The sequence below is a fragment of the Eschrichtius robustus genome, chromosome 9 (assembly GCF_028021215.1).
Source record: "Eschrichtius robustus isolate mEscRob2 chromosome 9, mEscRob2.pri, whole genome shotgun sequence".
NCBI lineage: Eukaryota > Metazoa > Chordata > Mammalia > Artiodactyla > Eschrichtiidae > Eschrichtius > Eschrichtius robustus.
This window is the reverse complement of record NC_090832.1, coordinates 30,858,751-30,886,001: the sequence shown is the minus strand read 5'-3', so window position 1 is coordinate 30,886,001 and position 27,251 is coordinate 30,858,751. Positions and strand designations below refer to the sequence as shown.

Genomic DNA, 27,251 nt, shown 5'->3' with positions numbered 1-27,251 from the left:
GCATTTTCCATCTAAGGATGAACTCCCTACTGACCAGGAGCACTGCTTCCCAACTTTAATGTGCACATGAATCACCTAGACGTCTTCTCAAAGCACAGATCCTAATTCTGGGGTGGGGGCTGAGAATTTGCATTTCTCAGTGACTCTTGGGAGATGCCAATGCTTTTAGTCTAAGGACCATCCCTTGGCTAAGGAGGGACTAAAGACAACTGAACGAATATTGTCACCCAACCTCTAAATAACCCAATTAAAACCGCCTAAGTAGTCCAGGTAAATGCATGTTCTTATTGTACTAATGTGTAGCCCTTACTCAGGATTCTGAATCTGTAGGCAGATCAAGAAATTTCCCTGTCCCACTTGTGTGAATCAATTAACTGGATATAACCCCTCCTGGGGAACTATTATTTAATGTTGGGCCTAAACAATAATTGTGATATAAAGATTGTGCTTTTTTTTTTTTTTTAATTTTTCATGTAGATATTTGGAAATGTTTGGATCCTGCCACTTAATACATACTCTTCAATTAAGGAAACATTTTTCTCTCCAATGTGAACAATATAGATTTTAGAATTTAGAGCAATATACATAAACTAGAAATATGCTAAAGCCTACAAGATTATACAGGAATCACCTCACAAAAGGGGAAAATGTCTCAGATGATAGATTGTGTAATTCTCGTGGGTTATCTCCTTTCCTTTGGCAGCCACATTCATTCATGAACTCAAATTCAGGCTGAGGTCATCTTGTTCACAGATTTTAAGTCTCACGTTGGCAACAAATTTGACGTATAGGGTGCTTAATGTTTAAGCAGTCACCGTATATAATGTGTGCTATTGTCCTTAAAATGTGAAAATAATGGGACTGACTCACCCAGAGTATGACATAGGTTTGGTTTGTTTTTCCAGTGTTGGGACTGGATATGTAACTCTGATGACCAATGACAAGCATTAGTGAGATCTAAGGCCAGGTCGGAGAACGGACTTTGGCCCGAGAAGAGATTAAATCTCACTGGTCCATTGGGAAAATGAACCCACAAGCACATCCTTGCCAGATTTACTTGGAAAAGATATTAATGAAAATGCATGTACCTTTGAAAATTATATTTACAGTATTTGCTACCATAACTCAACAATTTTTTCCAATGTGTATTACTTGAAATCTTAACATTATGCCACATTTTATTTGCTCTGGGTATAGTGATTTAATTTCTTAGATTAGTATTTTTCTTAAGATATATTTTAATTGGACCAACCAAATATTATGCAATTGAGTTGAACTTGAGAAACCAAAACATAGAGAGTAAAATGTAAGAGGGACAGGGACCTATTCAACTGCTTTATAAACTGCAGAGTATCCATTTTGGAACACACAACACAAATTATTTGATTACTTATCACTTTGGTTCCTAAGCTCTCAGATACTGAATATAATGAAATCTTAAACACCTAATCACCTTCTTTAATTAATTAACTTTATTCTGCTTTTTATCTTCTTTACTTTCATGAATTAAATATTTTAATTCTTTTAAAAATTATCTTGAAAGATAGCTAAAAATTACCACAAAATAACTTATACATTTGTCACTGTATATCTGTAGACATAGCATTCCTAATACAATATAGTATACTCTTCAATAATTCATGGTATGATCTTTGGAGATTTAAGTTTCCTTTTTGAAAACTTAATCCCTGAAAGGATATAACTTAACCTCTTAGGTTTGTAAAGTGAACTTTATTTATTTTATTTTATTTTTTTGGAAGGCATGTGATGAAACAGCTGCTAGAAATTAATAGTATTATTTCATGTTTCTGATGAATGGTTATGTATATTAAAGAAATGTTTAAAATTTAAGTATTAGATAAAGACAAAAGGATAGAATAAGACACACATTTATTTGAAAAGTTATTACATGGAAGATTTTTTAAGGTAATGCGGAAGATAATGAGCCTTTATCTTAAGCTTTTAGCCAAAAATTACAAAGTAAGTAAGCAACTGCAAATATGACTGCTGGTCTACTGCTTTGTTAAAAAAAGAAATTGTCATGACATTAAATGCACTTGGGATTTTGTTTGTTATTTAAAAACTTAGCAAAATAGAGATTCCTTTCCTTTGAAGATTCACCTCCAGAAAAGACACAGTAATTTTTTAATAATATAAAGTTAAACCCTCTATGACATCTCTCTTTTATCATGGGACATTGTTGTTATGCCTTTGTTTTTCTTTTTATCAATAACATTTCAACAAAGGATCACATTAATGACAACACTGCAAACAATGACCTAATGAAAGTGTAGAAAATTGTTTATTTACCAGGAGGCAAAAAGAAATATTTGCTAGCAATTCTGGAGAGGAGCAAAAATTGCATTATTTTTTAGTTCAAATTTCATTCTTTCAGAGAAGAAAATTACAGACAGGTAACAGACACAAAGACTCTGAAATAATGACTTTGGAAGTATAAAAGTTTCTCAGCATTTCAAGGACAAAATGAAAAAGAAATTACATAATAATTTTTCCTCAAGTATTAAATACCTGAAATTCTATGAATGCATATGTATTTTACTCAAATAAGAAGGAAAATATCCAACAAGCTCAATAATATATTGCAAACAAAGTGGAAAAAATTAGGAGAGAACTCATTATACTTGCGTTATCACGAATGATTTTTCTCCTCTTACTGGTTACATAGCTCAAACACTCCACCTCTGAGACCATTTCTCTGAAAACAGTGATTTTATCTTGCTTTGCTATATCTCACTCAAACAATAATATCCTAGGTAAGAGAGATTACTTGTGAATTAGATGTAAGAAAGATCTGATGTGGGTCTTTCTATCATTGCCTCTTTAGAATTTTAGTGATTTTTAAAAATGATCCAGATTTGTTTTTACAGATCAGTATTTTAAGTTTGGTTCCTTTCAACATGAAATACATACATACATACATACATACATACATACATACATACATGCATCTGATTTTTTTCCCTCTCTTAAGATAGTCTCCTTTAGTTTATCAGAATTTGTTTGGCTAATTTGGTAATTTGGAGCTAAAATCACTGAAAGGTGATTTATTTGTTGTGCTAAGGTTTCTTCCCATGCAAATGAGCATTATGCTTCACCACTCTCTTCCCTGCTGATGTTCCCCCCAGGAAAGGCACTTAGGCCTGAGATCTTATTGGTAGGCTCACGACAGGCTGTGTTGTCATAAGTATTTACACACAGAATACACCTCCTGGGGCTGCTTTACCTACGTCCTGCTTTTGACAGGTGTGTTCTTTAACAACTTCAGTGTGCTGGCAGCAGCAACGTTACATCAAGTCACCAGAGAATTGGCTCTGGGAGAATGAATCAGTTTTGTGCAATCACCCCCATGACTTCAAAGGAACAACATGATCTAGACTCACACAAGGCCAAAGTGGAGAAGAATGAAAGGGGGAGGGGAAAGGTGGGAGGGAGGAAAGAAGGAGGGAAGGAGTTAAGTATTTATAAAAAAATAGAATCAAATTATCTATGTTTAAATTAACTAGTATAAATTACCTTTACAGACGCTGAGGATTTTCTTCATAAAATGAATGGGAATGGTTGGAAAATATTGTTTTCTTTACACTCTCATCTGGGTTTACAAAATTTCTCTTTAGAAACATCTTCCCAGATAGACGAAGCAAATCAAACACATAGTATTAATATAGTTTGTGTTCAGTTTAAAAGTAATCTTTGAATATTTGTCATTTTCAGGATTTTGTAATGTTTAAGAGAATTTAGCATTTACCACAATAGCTTTGTGATTCCCACTTAAAATGTTATTAAATTATTGATTTAGCCATGAGTTTTAAGTTGAGAGGAACAAGTAAAGTTTGCTAAGTTTGTAAATGGTATTATAATTGTTAAGAAGTTAAAATTTACCATATTTGTAAGTAAGTCATTAAATTTACAAGAGTTATTTAAGTACTGGGGAATGTTTTATGTATGTCTGACAATTAAATTATCAAAAGGGGAGTTTGAAGCTTTAATTTGATAAATGCAAATAAAATATTAAGGGGATTCAATTACCTAGGCTCTAACTGCCCCTTAAAAGATGTTGTTAAAATTTACTAAGTGTAGAATAACTTATATTCTGTTTATAAGTTAAATAAAGTTCAATAAAAGTTATAAGTTAAATAATTTTTAAAAGAAGAGGTAGTTTCTTCAATATTATTTTCTAAATGAAATATTAATTCTAAAAGCCAAAATTACCTCAAATAATCTTTTTTATACACAAAAAGGATGCCAGAAATCTCGAACTGACGACTGATCTTCAAAAGAAAAAGAAGTTTGCCGAGTGGAGGAGAAGGGTGAGTAGGCCCCAGGTAGGGCGAACGGGGGGGAATGATTTATTGGGGGTGCCAACGATTTCTTCAGAGGAAGGTAGACTCCAGAGGAGTGACTAAATGTAGAAATACAAAGAAAGGCCAAGTCGGGCTTGTACAGACTTGATGCCTTTGGGGAGAGTTTCAAAACTTTATCTCAGAGGAATGAAAAGCTACATTCATCCTGTGTCCAGCAGGAAACAGATGGCACAGTCAGCCTTGATGATTGAGGAGAGTTTAATAAAAGAACTATTTACAAAGATGTGGGCAGCGTTTAAGGAAACCAGCGAGAAAATTCTGGTACCCAGGAGCCGCAGTAGTGGGGAACCACCACCGTGGCTGGGCCCAAATTGACAGGAGAAGAGGGTGGTTACAGGAGTTCCAGAGGATGGCTGTATGGAGACAGGACTCTGCATGGCCTTTCCTGGAGGACACAGCCAGCCCCAGGGCAATTTGGCAGGGAGGTGGCCTGGGCTAAGTGGCCCTGATTTCCCCCCTTTCCACCCTCTGATCTCCTGCAGATGTTTCCCATTGGTAAAATGCCATCCATCGGACACCCCAGGGCAAGAGAGCGTCTAAATCCTAATCTTAATCTGTGCTTCCTACACAGAGTGCGTGGAGAAGCCTAGGGCAAACAGAAGGGATCTAGCATAGAAACCATGTAAGATATTTAAGAGGAAAGTGTCAACTTCGGATAACTGTGCAGAGTAGATTGGAAAGCTGTGAAAGAGGAGGCAAGAACGCTAGCTAACATGGTGGGAGGGGAGGCATACGTTAAGGATTAATTCTGAATAAATATTTATATCCTTTATTGAGTACTTAATATCCATCTCAGTGAATATAAACAGTTTTCCTATAGCTTCATAGCTATATATTTCATGCGGCTAGCTAGCTAAGTCTATTCTAATAGATTATCCCGTTTATATTTAGATAGAGTTATATCTACAGTCTAATAATCACATGCCAATGTTCCACATACTAGAGCTGGCCATCCTCATACCACTCCCTCCCCACTTTGAAAATCCCTAATGCTGCTTCCATGAGAAGCTTATGGACACAAACACACATACACTCAGACACACAAAGACTCTCTCCTTTGACCAAACTTTAATCAAGCTCCTATGATTCCTCTGCTTGACTAGACCAAACTTGACCTTCCCTCTTTGCCCTGGTAGACTCTGGATTGAGCAAGAATCCTGCTAAGTCAGTTTAGCAAAAATCCCCCACCCTTGGTATCTGACCAGCCTCACTATCTTATCACTATCTTATCTGGCCTGCCTTCAGCAAGAATTCAGATGGGTCAGCCTAGCAAGAATCCTCCTTAGGGCTTCCCTGGTGGCGCAGTGGTTGAGAGTCTGCCTGCTAGTGCAAGGGACGCGGGTTCGAGCCCTGGTCTGGGAGGATCCCACATGCCGCGGAGCGACTGAGCCCGTGAGCCACAACTACTGAGCTTGTGCGTCTGGAGCCTGTGCTCCGCAACGGGAGAGGCCTCGATAGTGAGAGGCCCGCGCACCGTGATGAAGAGCGGCCCCCACTTGCCGCAACTAGAGAAAGCCCTAGCACAGAAACGAAGACCCAACATAGCAATCAATCAATCAATCAATTAATCAATAAAATAAATCTTTAAAAAAAAAAAAAAAAAAGAATCCTCCTTAACCCTGATATTTACTCTTAGTCATTTTCTATCCACTACCCACAACCCAGTTTGTTGGGTATAAATCCCCACTTGACCTTGTTGGAGTTGAGTGCAATCTCTCTCCCTTACTACAAAAACCCTATAGCAGAAGTTCCCCTTGAATAAAGACTGCCTTACAGGCTTTAACATGCATCATGAATAATTTTTTTTTTCTCTCTAACACACACACACACACACCCACCATGAAGTTTTTAGAGTAAAGAATAGTTCAGAAGTAGAGCAACAGACAAGACTTTTAAAAGCATGAACGGAGAGAAAGCCAAACATAGCAGAAGAATCACTGGACATGAAGTATCTGTCACCACTGAAGGGGGGCAATTCAAGTTTAATGTCTTCATCTGTGAAGGGAGAGGCATGATAGGGTTATGTTCATGGGCTTGTGAGACTCTCAGGAAGAAGGGTCCCAGCAGTGTTCCTCACAACCTAATGTCTCTTCCTGGACACAGACTAAAATGTTCACTTCAAGACTACCAGTCAAATGGGGTTAGTAAATATTCTTTGGTAAACATAAAAATACTCATTGGCTACCAATCACACGTTTATTATGCACATGTGCTTTTCTACCAACAAGTACAGGGAATAAAAACTGTAATGAGGGGAGTAGTCCTTATTGAATATTATGCTTCAAGACACAAGGTGACCCTATATATTTAAATTATATTATTAAATTACAGCTGGATCTAGGATTACTGAAATTTAATAGAATAATATTTGCAGTGATCTGGGGATGTGAGGTACATGCTTCAGGTCAAAATAATAAGTGTCATTTTCAATACTTTATTCACTTTTGTAATGGCTTTTTTATGAATGTGTTTCAGGAAACAGATTTGCAATTTCTGAATGGAAGCTAAATATTTTTCCTGACAATATGTATTTAAGAGCTTTCAGAAACCATGGATTAAAAAAAGCCAGGAATGAGAGGATTGCAAGTAGAGTTGAAGTACCCAAGCCACGCTAAAAATCAAGTACTATTATGGGAGTAGAATAGTCTGGATATGGGTCGATCAAAACAGCAAAAAAACAAGGCAACCAGCAAGCTAGAAACACGCCCATTACTATGCCCATGGTCTTAGCTGCTATCCGATCCTTTTTCTTAGATAAGTTTTTTTTCACTTCCCCCTTTGTGTTTTCAAGCATGTTGCTGATAACTCGAGCATGTCATTTGGAAACAATAAAGATTTTGCCATAAATACCAACCATAATAGAGCCAGGAGTAAAAAAACATGTAGTGAACAGTATTGTCCCCCCAAATTTGTTGAAAGTAAGTGCACAGAAATTGAAGCAAGCAATGAGAATCTCATAGCTCTGCATACCAGAAACATTGGCCTTAGATAGAACTAAACCAAAAGAAAAAAGAGTAGGGGCTGACCAACAAAGTGTCAACAGCCGCTTTATCATGGAGGTGGTCATTCCGGTCGTGTAGTGTAGAGGGTAACACACAGCATAAAATCGATCAATTGCCATGGAACAGAGGAGGAAAATGGAGGCCAGACTTAGCATCATGTCAAAGCTTGTGTGGAATTTCCAAAGCCACCCCCAAAATACCAGCAGCTCTCCACTGATCACACCATGCTGTATGGCATAATGACCAAATCCAGCAGAAAGTCAGTGGTTGCCATGGAGAGGATCAGAGTATTTGTAGGAGAGTGAAGTTGCTTGAAATGCGATATGGAAATGATCATAACCAAGTTTCCAAATATAGTGATAAACATGACCCCAATCATAATTGAGTACATTATTCCTCGGACATGAAAATGGCAGTTGGTGGGAGGACAGGATTTATTTCCAAATTTTGGACAAATGGATAAGTCTTCAGGAATATAAGTTAGATCCAGGGTGTTTTATCACTTCAAATTACTTTCTAGAGGATAAGTTGGTGTTTCTTCTCTTCTTAAAATGATTCTAGTAAATTTCAGCCCCCGAGAGTACAATAAAGTCCCCTGTTATTAATTCATTTCAATTATATTTAAATATTTAAAATTATATCACTGGTGTTTACTTTCTGAGTTATTTGCTGCATTTGAAAATGAAAAATCTCAACTGCTCACTCTTTCCTGTTTTAGTCTATTTTATTATATTTCATCCATCTATTCATTCAAAATGGGTTTATCTATTGGCTGTTCTATTCCCCGTAATGTATTGGAAGCTTTTCAGTGGTTTACTCCACTTACATGAGGCATCTAAAATAGTCAAACTGATGAAGCAGAGAATACTATAGTGGTTATTGGGGGAATTGGGTAGTTGTTCAGTGTGTATAAAGTTTCAGTTATGCTAGATGAATAAGTTCTAGAAGTCTGCTGTACAACATAATGCCTATAATTAATAAGATGGTATTGTGCACTTCAAAATTCATTAAGATGGTAGACCTCAGGTTAAGTGTTTGTACCACAAAGAAACAAACAAAACAAAGGGACATAAGGAAAACTTGGGAGGTGTTGGATATGCCTAGTACCTTGATTTTGGTGATGGTTTCACAGGTGTTTGCATATTTCCAAACTCATCAAATTCTGCAGCTCTCAGTATATCAATTATACCTCAATAAAGCTGTTTTCTAGAAAAAGAGGGTCAATTTTCACCTTAAACTGACACTTCCCTAGAAACTCCTTTGAACTACAACATAAAAATACTTAATCCACAAAAGCTAAGTGAAATCACAATGTTTTCCTTCCGCATTCTTTCAATAATTTGAAATCTTCGTTTGTCAAAAGTCTGTGGGTGTTTTAAGAGTTATAAATGGCATGCGGCTATTGAAATACACAGAAAGCCATGTACCTACCGGCTAAACCATAGCTTCTGTACTGTCTATGCCCTTCCTCTCCTCTCCCCTTTCCTCCTCTCCTGTCTTCTACTCTTCATTTCCCTTCCCTGTATTTCTTGAGTCTTCTTCCTTATCTGAGATTCTAACTAGTGGAACCATGTCACATACTCCATCGCCGACTGACTCATTACAGTCACAAATTTCCCACGCACAGACTCAGACCAGTCAAATCTCATGTGACTCCTATTGGTCGCAGACATGCCTTTCTGATATATGACCAGGAGGCAAAGAACTAGTCTATCTTGTTCACCCCTGGATTCTCAGTACTTAGGTTAATGTTTGTAGCAGGCACTAGATACATATTTCTGAATGAATAAGTTTATACATAAATGGTAAGCTGCAGTTGTTTTTTTAAATACCTGCATTGTTCCAGTAAAAGCAATTGATTCAATGTGTTTGAAACTTTGCTGAAAATGAATGGACTAGATTCAGGAGCTCAATTCATGACAGTATCCTCCTGTATTAAATTGCTTCTGTTGTTGCTATAAAAGAATCCCTCCCAGAGTAGCATTTAGACAGGCAGAGCTGAGAGATTTTCTATGAACGTATTCTACTGATCCCTTAGGCTAGTGAGACAAGAACTAAGGATCTTGAGTCCAGATAGATACGAAGGTATTAGTAAAAGAGAGAAAAAAAAAAGCTGCTGAGTGTTTCAGCTAAATGCACTTGGGAGATGGTGGCAGTAGTGCCATAAGAGCCCACCCAGTGGTCCATGGTTATGTTAGGATGGGGTTTTACTGGCTCATTAATGTCCCTTATGCAATACTTGGCGCCTTACCTACCACTTTGCGGAGTTGGGAGTGTTCTTCCCGCTGAAACTCACATACTCTCAATAATTAAAGAAAATACTGTGTTGGAGAGCACATACTTAATTAAACTTGTACATATTTAAGTCCATGAATATGTAGGCAGTTAAAGTACATTATTACCCAGGAAACTATGTGTCACACCTCAATTGCCCATATGATTTCAATGATCACAGCCATGACATTGAACCAACCTCACCTGGGTGTTGCATACAAGTAACTGCTCCATTTTTTAAAGATTGAGAGGATTCTAGAAGGTGTTTCGATGTGAGACCAAATCTTCCACTATGCCCCCTTACTATTTATAAAAGGGAAAATTCAAATACTTTCAGAACTGGAGAAGCCCTCAAATGGAATGTTTACAAAGATTTATTATGTGATGCAGTTTCCAGCCTCCCTTCTTCCTTACATTCCACAGTATGGCTTTGAAATCAGGCAGCCCTGTGGTTGATTTTTGGTTGCACCACTTATTAACCATATTATTTTGGACAACTTTCTCAGGGCTCCTGAACCGCAGTCTCCTCCTTTATAGAAGAGGGAGAATAGACCCTATTTAACATTTTGTTTTAAACATCGTTAGGAGCATGACATCTATCTAGTAAACACTTAATGAAGCCCATGTTAACCAGTTTTAACAAATAATGACCTTTTGGAAAACTGTATTCTGATTTCTAAATCGCTGATTTTCAAAGAAACTTTTGTTTCCTAACTTGCTTATAAGTTTAAAAGTTGTCTATGAAGATATTTAAGGCCATTAGCATTATTCCTACCTTCCTTCCTGTTTTTCCTCATAAGGATTATGACATTTCTTTCAATTTTATACTTTTTTTTGAGTCTTCCATGTAAACTATTTTATTAAACCCCGTAATCTTGATGAAATTGCCATTTTTGTATGTTAAAAATGTCCAAATATGAATAATTTCCCATGGGGATCTTTTCCTTTTTCCCCTCAAGTTTTAGTTTCAAGCACTGACAGATAATAAGGTTGGCACATCTCCAGTCACGTACATTTACAAGGAGTCAGATTATCAGTGCTAGACTCTATCATGGAACTAAAGCTTATTGAAGAGAATCTCCAATGGGCTGGACACATTCATTTCAGTAGGAGGAAAAAGTTCGGTTCAGAATCTAACATTCACAACCTTAAAGTATGAATGTCATAAAAGATAGTGGTAGAAAATGGAAACTTATAATCCATGGTTCTAACAGAAAGAGGCAAATATTTGCCCATGCAATCTATGAGGCACCAACTAATGCAAGTGTCAGCTTGCTATAAACATGTTCCCTTCTTCTAGAACCTACCTTCTCAGGTAAGGAACTTAAAATTGCCATTGCCACGTATGTCTGTGTGTATAAGTGTATGTGTGTACAGATATATAAATTTATCCAAATTGTGATTTTTCTCCTCTTTATTTGTGGGAAAAAAATCATATCAGAAGGATTAGCAAAGGAAAATATAAATAAGTGTTGTTAGTTCTTTAATATACTGACTCAAATTAAATGCAATAAAAAGCAAGTTTAAAATTTTTTTATTTGAACTTAAATAATGTTGATAAATAATATGCTTTCTTTTTCTCCGTTAAATTTTGATTGCTCCATGCTTCCTGGAACTTAAGGCTGAAGTCTAAAGTATTTCAGCTGTTAGAAAACTGCTTAAGAGAACCTCATAAATTTTCCAACCAGCCTCTCAGAACACAGGCTCTTCTGAATGTCTCTGCTCAAGGTGTTTCAGTTAGGAGAAAGAGACTTTCACTGAAACCGGCACCAACTTAAAGACCTGGAACCGACACCAACAATAACTGTTTCATCATTTCTCTTGCCACAGGTCAGAAAATAATGTCAATTTTTACATAACCTATTAAAAAACTGGTCTTAAACTTCCAAGTCTCAAATATAAATTCTATTTTTAAAGCTCCAAAATCATTCTTAGCCTAAAAGCAGATGCCATTCAAAGAGCAGATTTGTGTTAATTTTCAATTAAACTTGTTAAACAAAGATCACAGTACAATTTTATGAGTAATTTCAAAATTTGAACTAGTATCATATTGCCAAAGTGTAAATGGTGTACGTAGTATAATAAGAAAGATAAGCAAAGGTTGAGATTTATGAAAACCTATGATGTTGGATCTTTTCTGGTTAATTCTCTAATGTCCATCATAGACCATAATGAATATTTAAAGACTAAAATAACAGAAACTACTTGGAAACCATGCCAGGGATGACAATAAATAGACTGCATTCAAATGCTGCTGAAAGCTAAGATAAATTGAAGAAAAAGATTTTTTTTCTATGACTGATTTCTATGACAAATGACTTATTTGTTCCAAATAAATGAAATCACAGTTCATAAGTAAGCTTCATTAAACCACATGGCAGTTGGCATTGGGCAGAAATAACATCTTGAAAACGTTGTCTTTTTGAAAACAGCTGGGAGCAGGAAAAACAATTTAAGTAACAATAAATACACACACAGAACAGGCAGAGTGACCTCCATGTCAGAGAGCAGGGGCAGAAAGGAGAGTGAAAATTATAACCATAGCAAAGCATCTTTGTTATAATAATCTATAAACTATAGCATTATTTGAAAACAAACAGAAGAGAAAAATCTTTACTAAAGCTATCAGAGAAGTAGCAGGCCCAAGGGGAACTGATCTAAATAAATCTTTTATCAAGACCACATATGCTTTTTTTGGTGGATACAAGGAAAAGGTCTGAGAAAACATGCCTTGGCTTGAACATTGGAGCACCGGCTTGCCCCTGATAAATGTATCTTTTCAGCATCTGTTGGCATGGTTGTAATCTTTCCTCCCTTCAGTCTACAATACTCCAGCAACCTTTGGCCACACAGTCTCCCCACAAACGTCCTGGCTCGGCCAACCCCCTTTCCTCCACCTGACCCTTTATCTCGGACAACCTGAAGGCTCAGCTCAAATATCATTTCCCTCCAGAAACCTTTTTTCACTCTCCTTGGCGTTAATCTCATAAAATTATAGACTATTGAGGTGGCCGAAGATCTGAGAGATAAGTTGTCCACTTCCTCATTTTACAGCTGACTTTCATTTCCAATGCCTTTGCTTCCTTCTTCTAGCACACCACTTTAAAAAAATACTTAATCTTAATTTACAGTTCAGTCCCTTGAGAAATTTACAGTTAATCAGATAAAATGCCATTAACCGTCTAAGCCTGGCAACACTTAATGCAGAGCTGTGTACATGGCAGGCAAGTAGTAATGGCTTGCTGAATTAAGTAGAAAGAAATTAATTCCAACACAGTAAGGAACCTACTTAATAGCCATCTGGTCTCATGGTATTAGAGACATTTAGTTTGGGAAAGATTAAAATATTAGGGAAACAGTAAATCCTGTTTGGAAAGTAGCTAATACCCACTCCCTAAACATACAGTATTCCAAATGAAACCCACTCAACAAAAATTCTGAATGTTTTAAAGTTTCTAAGTTACTTGAAAGGCATATTTCTACTGCATTCTCCCAACTCTTCCATGTATAGATAATAACTAAGGTCTTGAGGGAGCCATTGCTACTAAATATTGTAACTAACATTACAATCCAGGTCTTTGGGTTCCTGTTGCAATAAACCTCCCACCATCACTTACCATCTAATAATGGGAAATAAAAATAATAATAGCAGTAAGAAAGTCTATGGCTTCCTCTGTTCATAGTTTCTCCCATACAGTCCTTGCTAATTAAAATATGGTCCGTAGACCAGCTACATCATCATCTCCTGGAAACATTTTTGGAAGTGAAAAATCTCCGACTCATCCCCAAATGCACATCTTGGAAAGATACCTGTGTTATTTGCATGACCATTGAATTCCAGGAGAACGGTTCTAGACAATAAAGAAACTGCGTTTTTAACTTGGGCACTCTTTGCACCTGAAATAAGTGAATAATTTTGAGGAGCAAAGAGCAACAGAGCATCTTCAGTAAATGCTGCTTGCAAGAGAAAAAAGTATCAAAAGCGAAATATGTGGTGTCTGGCAGTGAATTAAGTGGTATAAACCAAGAGTTTTTTATTTAGATATACTATCAAAGAGGAGAGTGCGCTTTAGCATTATTGACATACTTATGTAACTTACGCTTACTAAATCATGTCTTGCATAGTTCCTGTACTCTGCAAAAGCATTTTTAATATGCCAATACATAGAGATTTACAAACCTTGCCAAAGAAATTTTGATGGAAAATTTAAGACCTTTTTTCCATAGCAATCTTTTTCCAGTTAGAAAAAAATGCTACCTTCTCTCTTGCATCCTATTTGTAACAATTTCTGGTTCTTTATAATATTTAATTATCACTATTCCATTATTTTGGAGAAGAGAATAAATCAGATTTTATTTTAAAAAGGATAGTACATTTCTAGTCCTTTTTATTGACTCAGTACTTTCCCTTTCTTGAAAAGTTAGTTGTAAATCATTGCGTCTCTTCTGGTGGCTTTGCAGGCATGAGGTCAGGACTGTAGAAAGTGTAGTGTCAAGGACTGAGATATCTGACTCATATGAGCTTACCTCTGCTCTCAAGAGAACTGGAGTGAAGAACTCAGATCCAGGCGCTCCAAGAGAGGCACTAAGTGCACAGTGCAGTGGAATTGCTCTTTTAACTCTCTTTCCTGGGGGATATTGAATGATTCTGTCTATTTTTAATGTCCCAGATAGTTTTCGGTTCTTTTTTTTCCAAATAAAGGATGACAATTTCATATCAATTTCATGGTCATTGGGGCTTCATTCTGGTAAGATAAGGTATTAAAACTTCTGTATCTTAAAAATATATAGACATGTGTGGCTAAATTAGATGTTGGCTGATATCCAAAGGAGGGATAATTGTCTGAATCACAAAAGGTTTCTGTTTACACTTTGATTCCTGGATGAAATGAGAAGATATTGGGATGGGAGAAAAGTATTAATTTCTGCTTCAGTGATTTGTTCCAGTTTGACAGAATCCTTAGGAAAAAAAAATTTGTTCATTCATATAATGTAATGGATAAATTAAACAAAAAACACTTCAATGAAACACAGTGTGCTTACATGTACAAAAACACATATACAAACATATCCATGTATAGAACTAAAATTAAAACTTCATAAGGCAATATTTACCCTCAATGTAAGTCATGTATTCTGAGATTATCTATTTTCTTCTCTTCTAGTTTTCCTTTCATTAAAAATGTTATTTGCAGCCAGTTTACGGTAAAATAGAACCACTCGTGTCCACTTGCAAGCATAGGGTACCTTTTAAAGAATTTTCAGAGCCAGTTGACATTACATTCATAGCTTGAAATCAGCTCAATGAAAAAAAAAAACATCAAATTCTACAAATCAGGACTCTTTTTCCTTTCTTTTCAGAGCCAGATGTTGAACGTTTTCTAGCGCATCACTGGTTGCAGACCTCTAAGTGGATTTCACAAGTTACTAATGGGTCTCAACTTACAGTTAAAAAGTCATTGAATAACAAATATAAAGTTCCTTGTGCCCAGAGGCACCCCCATAAATATAAGTTTTCTTCTTTCCTTCCCCCTCTTACTAGTCTAGTATTCAAAGTATATGTATACACATTAAGCAAAAAGGAGTGATACATTCAAAACACAACATTTTTTTGGTATATACTTCACATTTATTAAAAAATCAGAACACCAATTAATAATACAAGGTGTGAATGAGGCTGAGAAAGAAAGGAAGGCTCTGACTGGAATCCTCCTGCTAAAAAAATAGAAAATTGCCAACTGGGATGATTAAGATGATACATGGATGAAAACATGGGTGGAATCTGGGGCCTTAGTTACACAGTTTCCATTTCTTCTTTTATTTAAAAAACATTTTATCTCACAACTATAAAATCTAGTAAAGGCTTAACTTTCAGCTACCAATGACTAATTCCTGACAGAATATAGCTTTTTGAAATTGTTATTTCCATATTTACTCACCTATAATTTTTAGTGGTCGATGTTTCAGAATACATCTGATCAGACTCTGAGGAAGAAAGAGTAAATGGAAATATCCCACAAAGTGCGTGTGGTGGTGAGAGGGGGAGCAATCCTCAAGCTCAGCTGGTGTTTTGTTCCCTTCCAAATAGTATAAAACTTTTTGTGTGTCCCCTTCATCCCATTCCTGGCTTTTCCTCACCTTCTCTTTACTTTTATCACTTTCTTTTTTTTTTTCTACCTAGAAGTATTGGGTGTAGGAAGTATTCTGAAAAAAAGGGATTTGGGGTGGAAAGAAAAAAATATTTTTTCCCTCAAGTCTTAAAAACTAAATGCTTTGCATTGTAGCCAAACACACACACACACACACACACACACACACACTTTAAGTGACTTCATTCTTCTAAATTGCAGTCTTTTGCTTCTCTCCACTCATACAGAATAAGTCTATTCAATTTCTTTTTCAATAAACAAATTAGTATCATGGAAATGTGAGCTGAAAATTTTACCTAGCAAAATGTACTTCAGTGCTCTGCGAAACCAGGGATAGAAGAAACCATATATTAAGGGATTACATGTGGAGTTAAAATAGCCAAACCACGTCAAAGCATCAAACAAAACTACAGGAGTAGAGAAGTTCAGAACGGGATCCAATAAAATTGTGAAGAAAGAGGGAAACCAACATATTAAAAAAAAAACCCATCACTATCCCTGAAGTTTGGGCTGCTTTCTTCTCTTTCTTCATTTGATTATTTTGATTTTCTGGCAAGTTATTGATTGCTCAAGCATATTTTCTGGATACTGCAAAAATTTTCCCATAAATCCCAACCATCACAGACCCAGGAGCAAAGAAACCTGCCATAAACAAGGTGGTGCCCCATAGCTTGTTGAACATCACTGGGCAGGAACTAGAGCAAGTGACCAAGATATCATAGCCTTCTATTCCATCAGCAAAGGCCTCCAAGAAGACCACCCCGAAGGCAAATGCCCCGGGGACTGACCAGCAGAGAACTAGCGACTGTTTAATGACTGGAATTGTCATTTTGGTGGAATACCGTAAAGGGTAACAGCGTAAAATCTATCAACGGCCACCGAACAAAGATGGAAAATGGACGTTATTCTAAGCATCAGGTCAAAACTATAATGAATCTTGCAAAACATAAGCCCAAAATACCAACAATTCTCCACTGATCTGATCTTACTATATGGCATGATGGTGAATCCCAGGAGGAAGTCAGTGACTGCCATGGAGAGGATGCGGAAGTTGGTTGGTGTGTGAAGCTGCTTGAAGTAGGAAATGGAAAGGATCATGGCAATATTGCCAAACACCGTGATGAATATGGCTCCGGCCATAAGTGAATACAGGGCAGCTCGGACACCCAGCGGCCTTTCATTTTCTGGACAAGATCCACTTCCATTTCAGAGCAATTCAATATTTTCTTCAGAAAAAGCAAGAACACATGAAATTTTGTCAGTTAATAGACAAAATATTGTGTTTTTTATATACTTCCATAGAAAAATTCAAAAATGACATAGAAGACTTAAGGAAGACAATTTATGCTGAATTATTACTTATGATCTTTCTTATTTATCTTAACCTGTATTTGCAGCTTCTAGAATTCTAACCGAATGAGTTTAAGTGATCATTATTTACTTTATTCTTGCCTTGATTCAAATTATACCACCAACATTCAGTAAGCGCTTAATTTATGCCAGGGTCTGACATTAGAAGGGGAGGAAGAGGAGGAGGGAGGTGGGGAGAAAAAGGGAAAGAGGAAGAAAAGAGGAAGGGGGAGAAGGAAAAGAAGAGGAAGAAGAAACACGTTTATCATTGAACTTAATATAATTGTTCCTCCCTGTGTACATAGGAAGAATAGATACTTATTAGACGATGCATTCACTTCTTCTTCAGATGAGTCCAGAACATATAATCAGACTTTGTTTGATTGGGGTCTATTGCCTTATGGGACCAGGAGGTTACTATTTGAAAGAAGTTTCATTCATATGTTCTATTATTCTCACTGTGCTTCTATTTTTTTCATGCTAAGGTTGTTTGAAAGAGGAAGAATCATTTAAGGATGTCTAATGATCTGGTAAATCGTCCTCTTTAGCCAATCATGGAACCTTGATAAGCATCTCACCAGCCAGAGCAGCTAAATCAGAGGCCAAAGCTGGACCACCCTCGCTTCTTTGTGAAGAGCAAGGGCACCTCACCAATGCCTCTCCTCAAGCCCTGAGCAAGCACGACAGGCAATAATGACAGCCAGACAAGTTTCAGTGTGCGGGTCACATGGAAGAGCTGGGAGCGGAGGGGTTAGTGAACTTTAGGAAGACAAGCCATTTCTAAGCAGCACATACCCTCCATGTGTTGGCCCAGTATCTTCATTTTACATATAAAATCTTCATGCTACCGTTTACATGTATACTTGGAATGGAACATGTTCATGAATTAGGATAACTTTCTTCCTTAAATGTACATTAGGGGAAAAAGCACTACCTAAATACAGAGCAGAACTACTGGTATTGCAGAAAGTCTTTATTCATCAGTGACTTCACACATACCAGACCTGACCAGTTACTAACAGATAAACCAATAACTCCTCAGCCTCTGTGAGCGCCATCACACACTGAGCCATAACTATTTATTGAATGCCCACAAACCTTGAGACACAATGAAAGGAACAAGAAAGCATGAACTAGCCCCTGGCTGCGGAGAGTCTACAAAACAGCTGAAGAGACAAAACACATCAACACTTAAAACCCAAATGATTCTGCACCACAGATCAAAAAAGCAGCTGTGGCGGTGAACTGAACAAAGAGAGGTCTAGGCAAAATGTGCATTCAAAGATCAAAAGTAGACAAGAGGCATTCAGGCTGGGGTAGACAAGAATGCCCCAGTGAAGCTGGGACTTTTGACCTGCCTCTCAATAGGTGAGTAGGATTTGAACAGAAAAGAAAAAACTCTATTCCAAGAAGGAAGGGTAAAGAAAAGACATGAGGTTGTCTGGAGACCTTTGAAAGTCATTTCTCAAGGTCTCTGAAACACAGCAGAGAAAATTGGTGGTGGAGGAGAGGATGGAGTGGGAGAAGGGCAGGTTTCTAGTTTCGCTGTTCCCCCAAGCTGCTGTTCTTAGCCAGTATACAGTCAAAGGAGATTTCCCACTTTGTCCTCAAATTTAAGCAGTGATTTTTAAAAAGAAAAAAATTAAAGCAATTAAGTGAGCTACAGGAAAATGAGTACAGATTTGAAATTAAAAGCTTTCTCCAACTGATTCTAAGTGTCGAGTCCAAGGCAATTTTATCCTCCTTATGCTTCCTGCTCTGGGGCCGGGTCTCCACGTGTGGAGAACTAATGGCCTAACTGTGTGATGGGACACACTGTAGCAATGAAACTGAGAATGGAGAGAGGGGATGTGGGTGATTACAGCACATGATAGGTGCGCTACCAAAGTATATTTTGGGGTCTCTGCCCACTGATGTCCTACACACTGTTTACAGAAATGACAGAATTATTCCTGAAAGTTTTGCCAAAACATTTTTATGCAAAAATTTCTAAAATGTGTACAGCTGATTCTCAAACTATATCCATTTTCAGCAGCTACCATGGGGCTTCTAATACGTATATAGCATTCACTTTCTTTTCCTCCTAACATCGTCACAGGAAGAAGGTCAGAGGGAAAAATGAGAGGCAAGGAATTTTTCCCCCTGTTGGTACCAAGTTTTTCAGCTAATTACCATTCCTTGTTAGCTTTCTCCTGGCCAGTTAAGCATCAGCACAGTTAAGAAAGTCCTGGAGAAAATGTAGTACTAGGAAATAGAAAGGAAGGATTAATCACCTTCACTATGCACATGAAAAAGCATAGGAGAGCTGAAGAAGATTTTGTTGATTTAACTCTAAATCATTTTACTTCTTAAAAAGTAAAGCTAAGAGGAATAACTTCGTTGTAATGAAAATGAAGCGAGCGCATACGTACACCCACAATATTCTTATGCTAAAGGCAACTCCATGACAACAACACATTTTAAGACTTAATTGCAAACTTCTTTGTGTTCGTGGTTTAGGGGCTTTGATATTATTAATCATTCTACCGTCCCACTTATGGAAAAGCCGCGCTCAATCCTTCTGAGCTTCAAGTCTCGGGGTGTGGAGTCTGACTCCCTTCCCTTTAAGCATTCAGGAACTTTCATCAGCCAATCAACTCTAAGAACTGTAATAAAGTTCTTTGAAACACATAATAGGATGCCTGAGTTTGTATTTGTATTTTATTCCTCATACACCAGCCACAGAGCAGGAAGGGGCACTATTTGGTGAGCTCATCAAACAACCAACAACTTTTAAATAAATTCCACTTAAGAATCATCATTCTCCATGGTGTATTTGGCATGTTTCTGGCATGTGACATCCATCATCAGCTTAAACTTTTCAATGGTCATATCTTTCACATTTTTCAGATTAATTATCTGTAGAAAGCTAAATGCAAAACCCAATATTTTCAAGACTATATTCTTCAAGTGTCATTTTTTATACTTTTTAAACCTATTAATGTAAGCACATATAGATACAAGGATTGCAACAGAATCAAGGAGGATGTCTTTCGTTTCCACAAGAAGCTCAAGCACAAAAATTAAAGATTTGGGACATAATGAATTTCTCACCCATTCAGCGTATGTCTGAACTGTCTTCTACTAAATTGTCAAATTAAAAGTGATTTCTACATTCCCTAAGAAAGTGACTAAACTGCAGGAGCAGACCATAATAATAAAGAATTTTCTGATTGTTCTCATATGATCTCATTCCTTTTTACCTTGTCATTAAATTTGTTTAGTGCTACCATATTAAATATTCCACTGCTTTAGTACCCACTATTTAAGGCTTTTAAGGGACTTTAAAAAGTCCTTCTTCCTGATAATCATTCTTTCTGTTTTCATCAAATTATTTTGCCCTTACCCAAGCAATTGATTTCTTTCAGTTGCTCAATTTCTATAAAAAATTCAATGTTAATGAATCTTAACATATTAAATAATACATGTGAACAACTGTAGCACAATGCCTGATATGTAAAGAACACCATCAAAGGTGACTTTCCTCTTGTCCTTCCTCCCTCTCTCCCTCCCTCCCTCCCTTCCTTCCTTCGTTCCTTCCTGGTTGGGATGAACACCACATTCAACATCAAGAATACATTTGACCAGAAAAGATTTCCCCAAAGTAAGTAAAGGAATGGGATTGTATGTAAAAACCCAGGTAACTGCCTTAACCCTCTGCTTCACCTAGGTGGACACTTGTGGTAAATGATTTACTCAGCTGCTTATGAAGAAATAACCCTTTCCACAATTCTAAATCTTCTTCCCAGGAAACATGTTGCACCGCCAAAAGGCACACATTATCCTGTTTACATTTTTAAAAAGCTCTGCCTTTTATTACAAATTTATATTAAGTACTGCACCTATAATCTTCTGCATTCCTACACTACTCTTTGTACATGACCAAGATGAAAAAAAGAAGAATCAATCCACCAGCAATGCCACTGCATTATTAGAGTGACAGTTTGCTTCTTAAGAAAACCCAAGGAAGAGAAAGTGCAGATCTGTCCTTCTTAATCCCTTCTCCACATACCTGTTGCACTGCAGAAGATGACATTGTTAATTAAACTTCTTGTTCAAGGAACTGTATTTCTTTGTTTCTTTTCTAACTAGCGTGAATGCTTTTATGGAACTAGACAACCTGAACTATGTGCATTGTGTTGTTTTACAACTTAACAATCAGTCTCAAGGGAATTGGGTTTGAAAAATTAAAAAAAAAAAAAAGCCAAAGCAAAACCTTGTCTTTCTAAAGTTTAACAGCTAAATGCGCCTAAACCACTCCTCCATCCGCTCAGGAATCTCTGCTTTCTGAAGTTTTCATCACCTACAGCGCTGAAGGCTCTAAATCCGCTATTTACTGGAACAACTATAAAAGTCAATCTAAACTGTTGAGTTACAGGTGACCCTAAGGAACCTGATTCAGTTACACATGGATGAGATCAGTCGTTCAAGTAGTAGAATGGTTATATGCCTTCCATCTCTAGGAAAATCTGATTGTCACAGCCCACACATTGTCTCACATTCCAGTCACTAAGAAGAGGTCTTATCACCAATCGTTTTTGTCTTTTTTCCTTTGTTTAAATGTGACTAAAAGAAGAAGTCGCATAAACCCTCTCAGGGGAATGAGGCATAATTATTATTTCTTTAAGGAACTCACGTAATGATGCCGAAATCTCAGATGTTACCGACTTAAATCTACTCACATGATGAAGGACCTACCTTTTTATTTGTGTTCTTTTAAAATGTGAAAGTTCATTTTGCACTGATGGGACAGCCTTGGAAGGCAACATACCACAGATGTAGACAGAATATAATACTGGTCACTAAAAACCATCAGTGTCTGTTTGAATTAAAATTATAGCTACCCTGTGATTTCAGTCACCTTGGCTTAGGGCTGCTGCTTGGGCATGCCACTTGTGCAGTCACATGGGGTCACACAGGGCCCTGAGTTTCAAAGGGCCCACGCTTGGTTCAATGGCTCTGCTGTTGCCCTATTGAAATGCTTAATACTTTTTTAAGAAGTGAAAATGCATTTTCATTTTGTTATGGGTCCCCCAAATTACATAGCTGGTCCTGCTCAATCTCTCTCAGGAGCTCTTTTTGAAGAAGAGAAAGAAGAACAAAAAGATCTGTTTTCATTTCAGAGCATATTCATATTTATATTATGATACGACGAGAAAATGTGTATGAAATTATTTTTAAAGAAAACGTTACAAATATCAGCACAGTTGCTTGCCAGGAAGGTAGAACTTATTTTAATAGCAGAAGGCATGGCTACTCCAAGGTTGCCAGCAAATTCTCTGTCTTCTGAGGAAGACAGTAAGTCATTTTGGATAAACCTTCTTGGTTCTGCAAAGAATTACTTAAGCATTCTCTTTTAATTATGTAGATGGGAGACATGTAGCAGAGGACGGTTAGAACATAAATTGTTGTTTGTAAAGAGCTAAGGAGAAAAAGGAATGAGTCTTGTCCTCTTCCCTTCTGAGGTTCACTGCGATCAGAATATATCTAATGAGCTGAAATATACCATCTGAATATATACCAGATTAATGAACTAGCCTAATATACCAGCTGGCAAGAGAGAACACTAGGGCTTTCCTGAGCAGGACTGACCATGGGAGAGGGCAGATGGACGACTAACCCTTGAAAACTCTTCTGAACCAGCCTCTTTAATCCCAATGGAAAGATGTGAAAGTGAGGGCTCTTTGGTGAATGTAAGTGTCGTGAGTGCCAGCTCAGTCCTCTTCTTTCTAAGCCCTTGGAAACTGTATGGTCGCCCGACAGCCCCATATCTCTCCATCACTGCAGATGGAACGGCATCTTCGGACTGGGTGGCCACCTACTTTCAACAGTGACACCTTGTGGCAGCTTGGGAGAACTGAATCTTCAGATTCAGTCCTTAGAGAATATATCAAGAGACCAGAAGGGAAATGGGAAAGATGGCTAATTAATTTAATGAAAACAAAGAGATATGATCTTATTTTGTACCTCAAGCTGGAGAAAATGGATATATCACTAATATAACTGTTCACATTTTTAAATGAAACTCAGGTATGCGGAATTTGAATTAATCACAATTAATCATGCCACACGTCTTACTTGCTTTATTTGTTTGTAACATAATGAATACCCATGACTGTGAACTAGCTTGACAATAGTGTACACACCCCTATATTCTGCTTTCTGTCTATCACCTCAGGTAACTACTATATTGAATTTTGTGTTTATCAGTTTTTGTATTCTTATAATAACTTTATTGTGTATGTTTGTATGATTAAATCAAAATATTGATGGGTTTGTTTTCTGAATTATTTATAAAATGAGTATCATGCAATATGTTGTCTTTTAGAATTTGTTTTGCTCTTATTTTTCCACTCAATTTTATACTATATGTAACTGTAGTTCATTCATTTTCACTGCTATATAATAATCTTTTCTCCTATCAATAGATATTTGGATTATTTCTAGTTCTTTTGCTATTATGAATGGTGCTATTTTGAATATCCTTGTGCAAGTTTCCTGATGCTTATATTCAGGAGACTTTCTTGTAAATATACATGAAAAGGTAATTAAGGGGTAAAAGAACATGAATATTCAACTTCACAACACTAAACAAATTTTATTTCAAAATGGCTGTACTGATCTACATTCTCACAATCAGTATGTAGAAATTCCATTGACTTACATACAACACATGATATTAACATGGTTAAATGTTTGACAATTTAATGAATGAAAAGTGGTATTTTACTGTAGTCTTGATTTGCATTTTCCTGATTTCCAGTTAGGGAGAACACTTGTTTGTGTGTTTATTATTCTTAATTTTTTCCCTTCTGTGAAATCCTGTCATTTCTTTTCTTTTTGATTAACATTTTCCTTTTCTTCTTGATTTATACAAGTTATTTTTACATCCTTAATAATAACCTTTTATCAGTTATTATATATGTGGGAAATATATTCTCCCCATGGATAGCTTGCCTTTTCTTTTCCTTTCAGGTAATTTTTTGATAAACAAAAGTTCTTTCATATAGCTAAATTTATCAATCATTTAAGTTTTGTAAGTTTATTAAAAAAAATCCTTCCTTACTTCAAAGTCAGAAAAATCGCCATCTATATTTCCTACTGAAAATTTTAAAATTTTGCTTTTAATATTTAAGTTTTTAATTCATCTGTAATTGTGTATGGTGTGAATTAAGAACATAATTTATTTTTTTCACATAAATCATCTTTTTTCAGCTCCATTTATTGAGTAGACCGTCCTTTCCCCAATGCAGATGTCATATATCAAAGTCCATATGTATCTCTGAGCTCTGCATAAAATTCCATCCACTAACTCGTTTAACGCTGCACAAATACCACATTGGCTTAGTTACCATAGCTCATAGTGACTCTTGATATTTAATAGAATAAGTCCTTTCCCTCTCCTATTGCCCTTTCTCCTCCTCCTTCTCCCCTTCCTCTTCCTTCTCCTTCTTTTCTTCAGAGATGTTAATTATCTTTCCAAGTTCCATAAAAAATTTGTAGGGTTTTGAGTGGATAGCGTTAATATCTCTTCAATACTAAATCTCATTCATGAGCATGGGTTAGCTCCACATTTATTTGGTCTTCTTTAATGCTCTTCAGTAAACTTTCTTAATACTCTACAAATGGTCTTGCACACTTTTTGATAGTTTTATTCCTGAGTAACTCAATTTTACATTTGTGTCTTTTTAAAATTACATTTTCTTTGTTGCTTATTACTGGTGCAAACATTCAACTGAATTTTGTATTCAGGCAACTTGCTCAACTCCCCTATTATTTAAAAAATCTCTCTGTAGGCTCTTTCAGGTTTTCTATGTGGTTAACAATTGTGGTTTTACTTCCTCCTTTCCAATCCTGAGGCCTTCAATTTCTTGTTCTTAATATACTGTACTAAGACCTCTAGAACAATGTTGAGGCATTATTATAAAATAATGAAGCCGCTTTTAAAACAAAACGTTTGCCTCTTCTGACACTTAAAAAGTCTTTTAGGGACTTGCCTGGGGGTCCAGTGGTTAAGACTCCGTGCTTCCACTGCCGGGGTGTGTGGGTTCGATCCCTGGTCGTGGAACTAAGGTCCCACATGTCATGCGGCCAAAAGAAAAACAACCAAAAAAAAAGTCTTTTAAAGATGATACAGATCAAAACCTTTTGGAGCTCCTTTCTGCCAGTTTTTAATTCAGACTCAAAAATTAATCTTTTTTTTATTGTAGCTTATGTCCATTTCTAACAAATAAAGACTACAGTTTATCACCCAACCAAATAGTTGAGACTTTGCTTGAAATGTTTCTTACTGTTTTTGAAAATGCTTCAACCAAATAGCTGAGACTTGGCTTGAAATGTTTCTTACTGTTTTTGAAAATGCAATTCACATTAAGGATTTTTCTTTTAAATGTGTATCAGCCATTTTAATCCGTAAGAAAAAAAAAATAGAGTTGGTTTTCCATGAGTCTGATTACTCCTCTGAATCACTAAAGTGCTCACTTTGGCAGCTCTCATTGTCAGTCAAATGTTTCACATTGACATTTTCAGTTTACGCTGCATGCTATACCCTGTTTCCACTTTATTTTTACTCATATCCTCCCCTACCCCAAACACACATGAATAAAGTAGATTTTAAATGAATAATTTTTATACTACAAAAAAAGAGAGGAATTAAGAAAAGAAAGGAGGGAAGGAGGGAGGAAGAAAAGAAATGGATGAGGTGTGGAGGGAGAAACAGAAGCATGGTGATTTGCTGTATCAGCTAAACAGAAACAGTGACATGAAATGCCGTGATCTGAACTCAAAGTTGACAGTCAGGGATATATTTTTAAATTTTATCTCTCCAATTATGAAGCAGGTCAACGATGGCAAAGTTAATTGTAAATGATAATAATAACATAATAATAATTTGAGCTTATTGACAATGTACTATAAACTAAGTATAGTACATTATATGAATAGTTGACAAATATAATCTCATTTTATCTCCAAAAACCTCATTTCATTTCCATGAACATTTTGGAGAGACTGAGAACATGTTGGTATTATCAGGTCTGTATCCTTAGCATTTAGCTAACACAGTGATGGGCGTATAACAGGTGCTCAATAAATACTTGTTATGTGAATGAATAAATTATTTAATGAATGAGTTAGTCTTGACAACAGCTCTGGAAGTTACATATTACCCATTTACAAATGAGAAAACTGAAATTTGAAAAGGTTTAATTAGTTGCTTTCTGCTGTTGAACATGGCTAAACAGCTAATAATAACCTGTGTTTGAATATAAACTCAAGCCAATATGTTTCCAGGGTATATCACCAGCAATGATTCTGCTTTCTTTTATTTGTAGTCTTATTTGATGGGGGTTACAAAAATGATGAAGAAGAGAATTTAGATGACTCAATTACCCAAGTATTGACCACCATTTTTTACTTCGCTTCTTTACTAGAACTAACATTAATCTAGCTGTACATACTCAAATTTAGTATTGTGGTAATCCCACCTCTAGTCTACTACATGTAAAGCAGGTGTTAGTATGGTATTTTGTTGTGTTATGTTTTATTTTATTGTTCCTTGTAATGTGAACCGTGGAAGAAAAATCAGTGGATTACCTGTGTGTTTCTGCTTATTCTCCCAACTTTTAATAATTTTCTGTGCTTGGGAGAACATACAGACAAAATGAAAACATCAGACCATTTAAAAATAAAGATATCAACACATTTCAAGCCTATGATATCACTGTTCGCAAACTCTTCTGTTTGTCCAGAGTAAAGTCTTGTGAGAATTGCAAATAACAGTAGTTAAATGTGTTGATTGGATATTTACCAATGTCCCTGGCCCTTCATTTACAGTTTGACACTTTGAAGCTGCAATTCGAGCCCATAGTCCAAAGAGACCAGTATAAGCAGCATTTCTCTCTTTGCTCTCATTTGGTAAACTTTTGAGTAAATAGAGACCAGAGGGCATCATTAACACATTGATTGTTCTGCCTTGACTGTGATGGGAAATAATATCACACAATAAGTCATTGGGGAAGTAGTTGTACTTAGTGGAGATAGGAAAACATTTATCA

At 36.4% G+C, this 27,251-nt stretch overlaps 1 protein-coding gene and 1 pseudogene across 1 annotated transcript; both read right to left on the bottom strand.

The window, feature by feature from the left end:
• Nucleotides 1–6,840: 6,840 nt before the first annotated feature.
• LOC137769107 (trace amine-associated receptor 3-like) lies at nucleotides 6,841–7,868 on the bottom strand (annotated as a pseudogene).
• Nucleotides 7,869–16,041: 8,173 nt separating this feature from the next.
• LOC137769106 (trace amine-associated receptor 2-like) lies at nucleotides 16,042–18,215 on the bottom strand. Its single transcript, XM_068550822.1, is given in 4 exon segments — nucleotides 16,042–16,290; nucleotides 16,292–16,665; nucleotides 16,668–17,005; nucleotides 18,157–18,215. Coding segments are annotated over 4 exon segments (1,020 nt in total).
• Nucleotides 18,216–27,251: the final 9,036 nt, after the last annotated feature.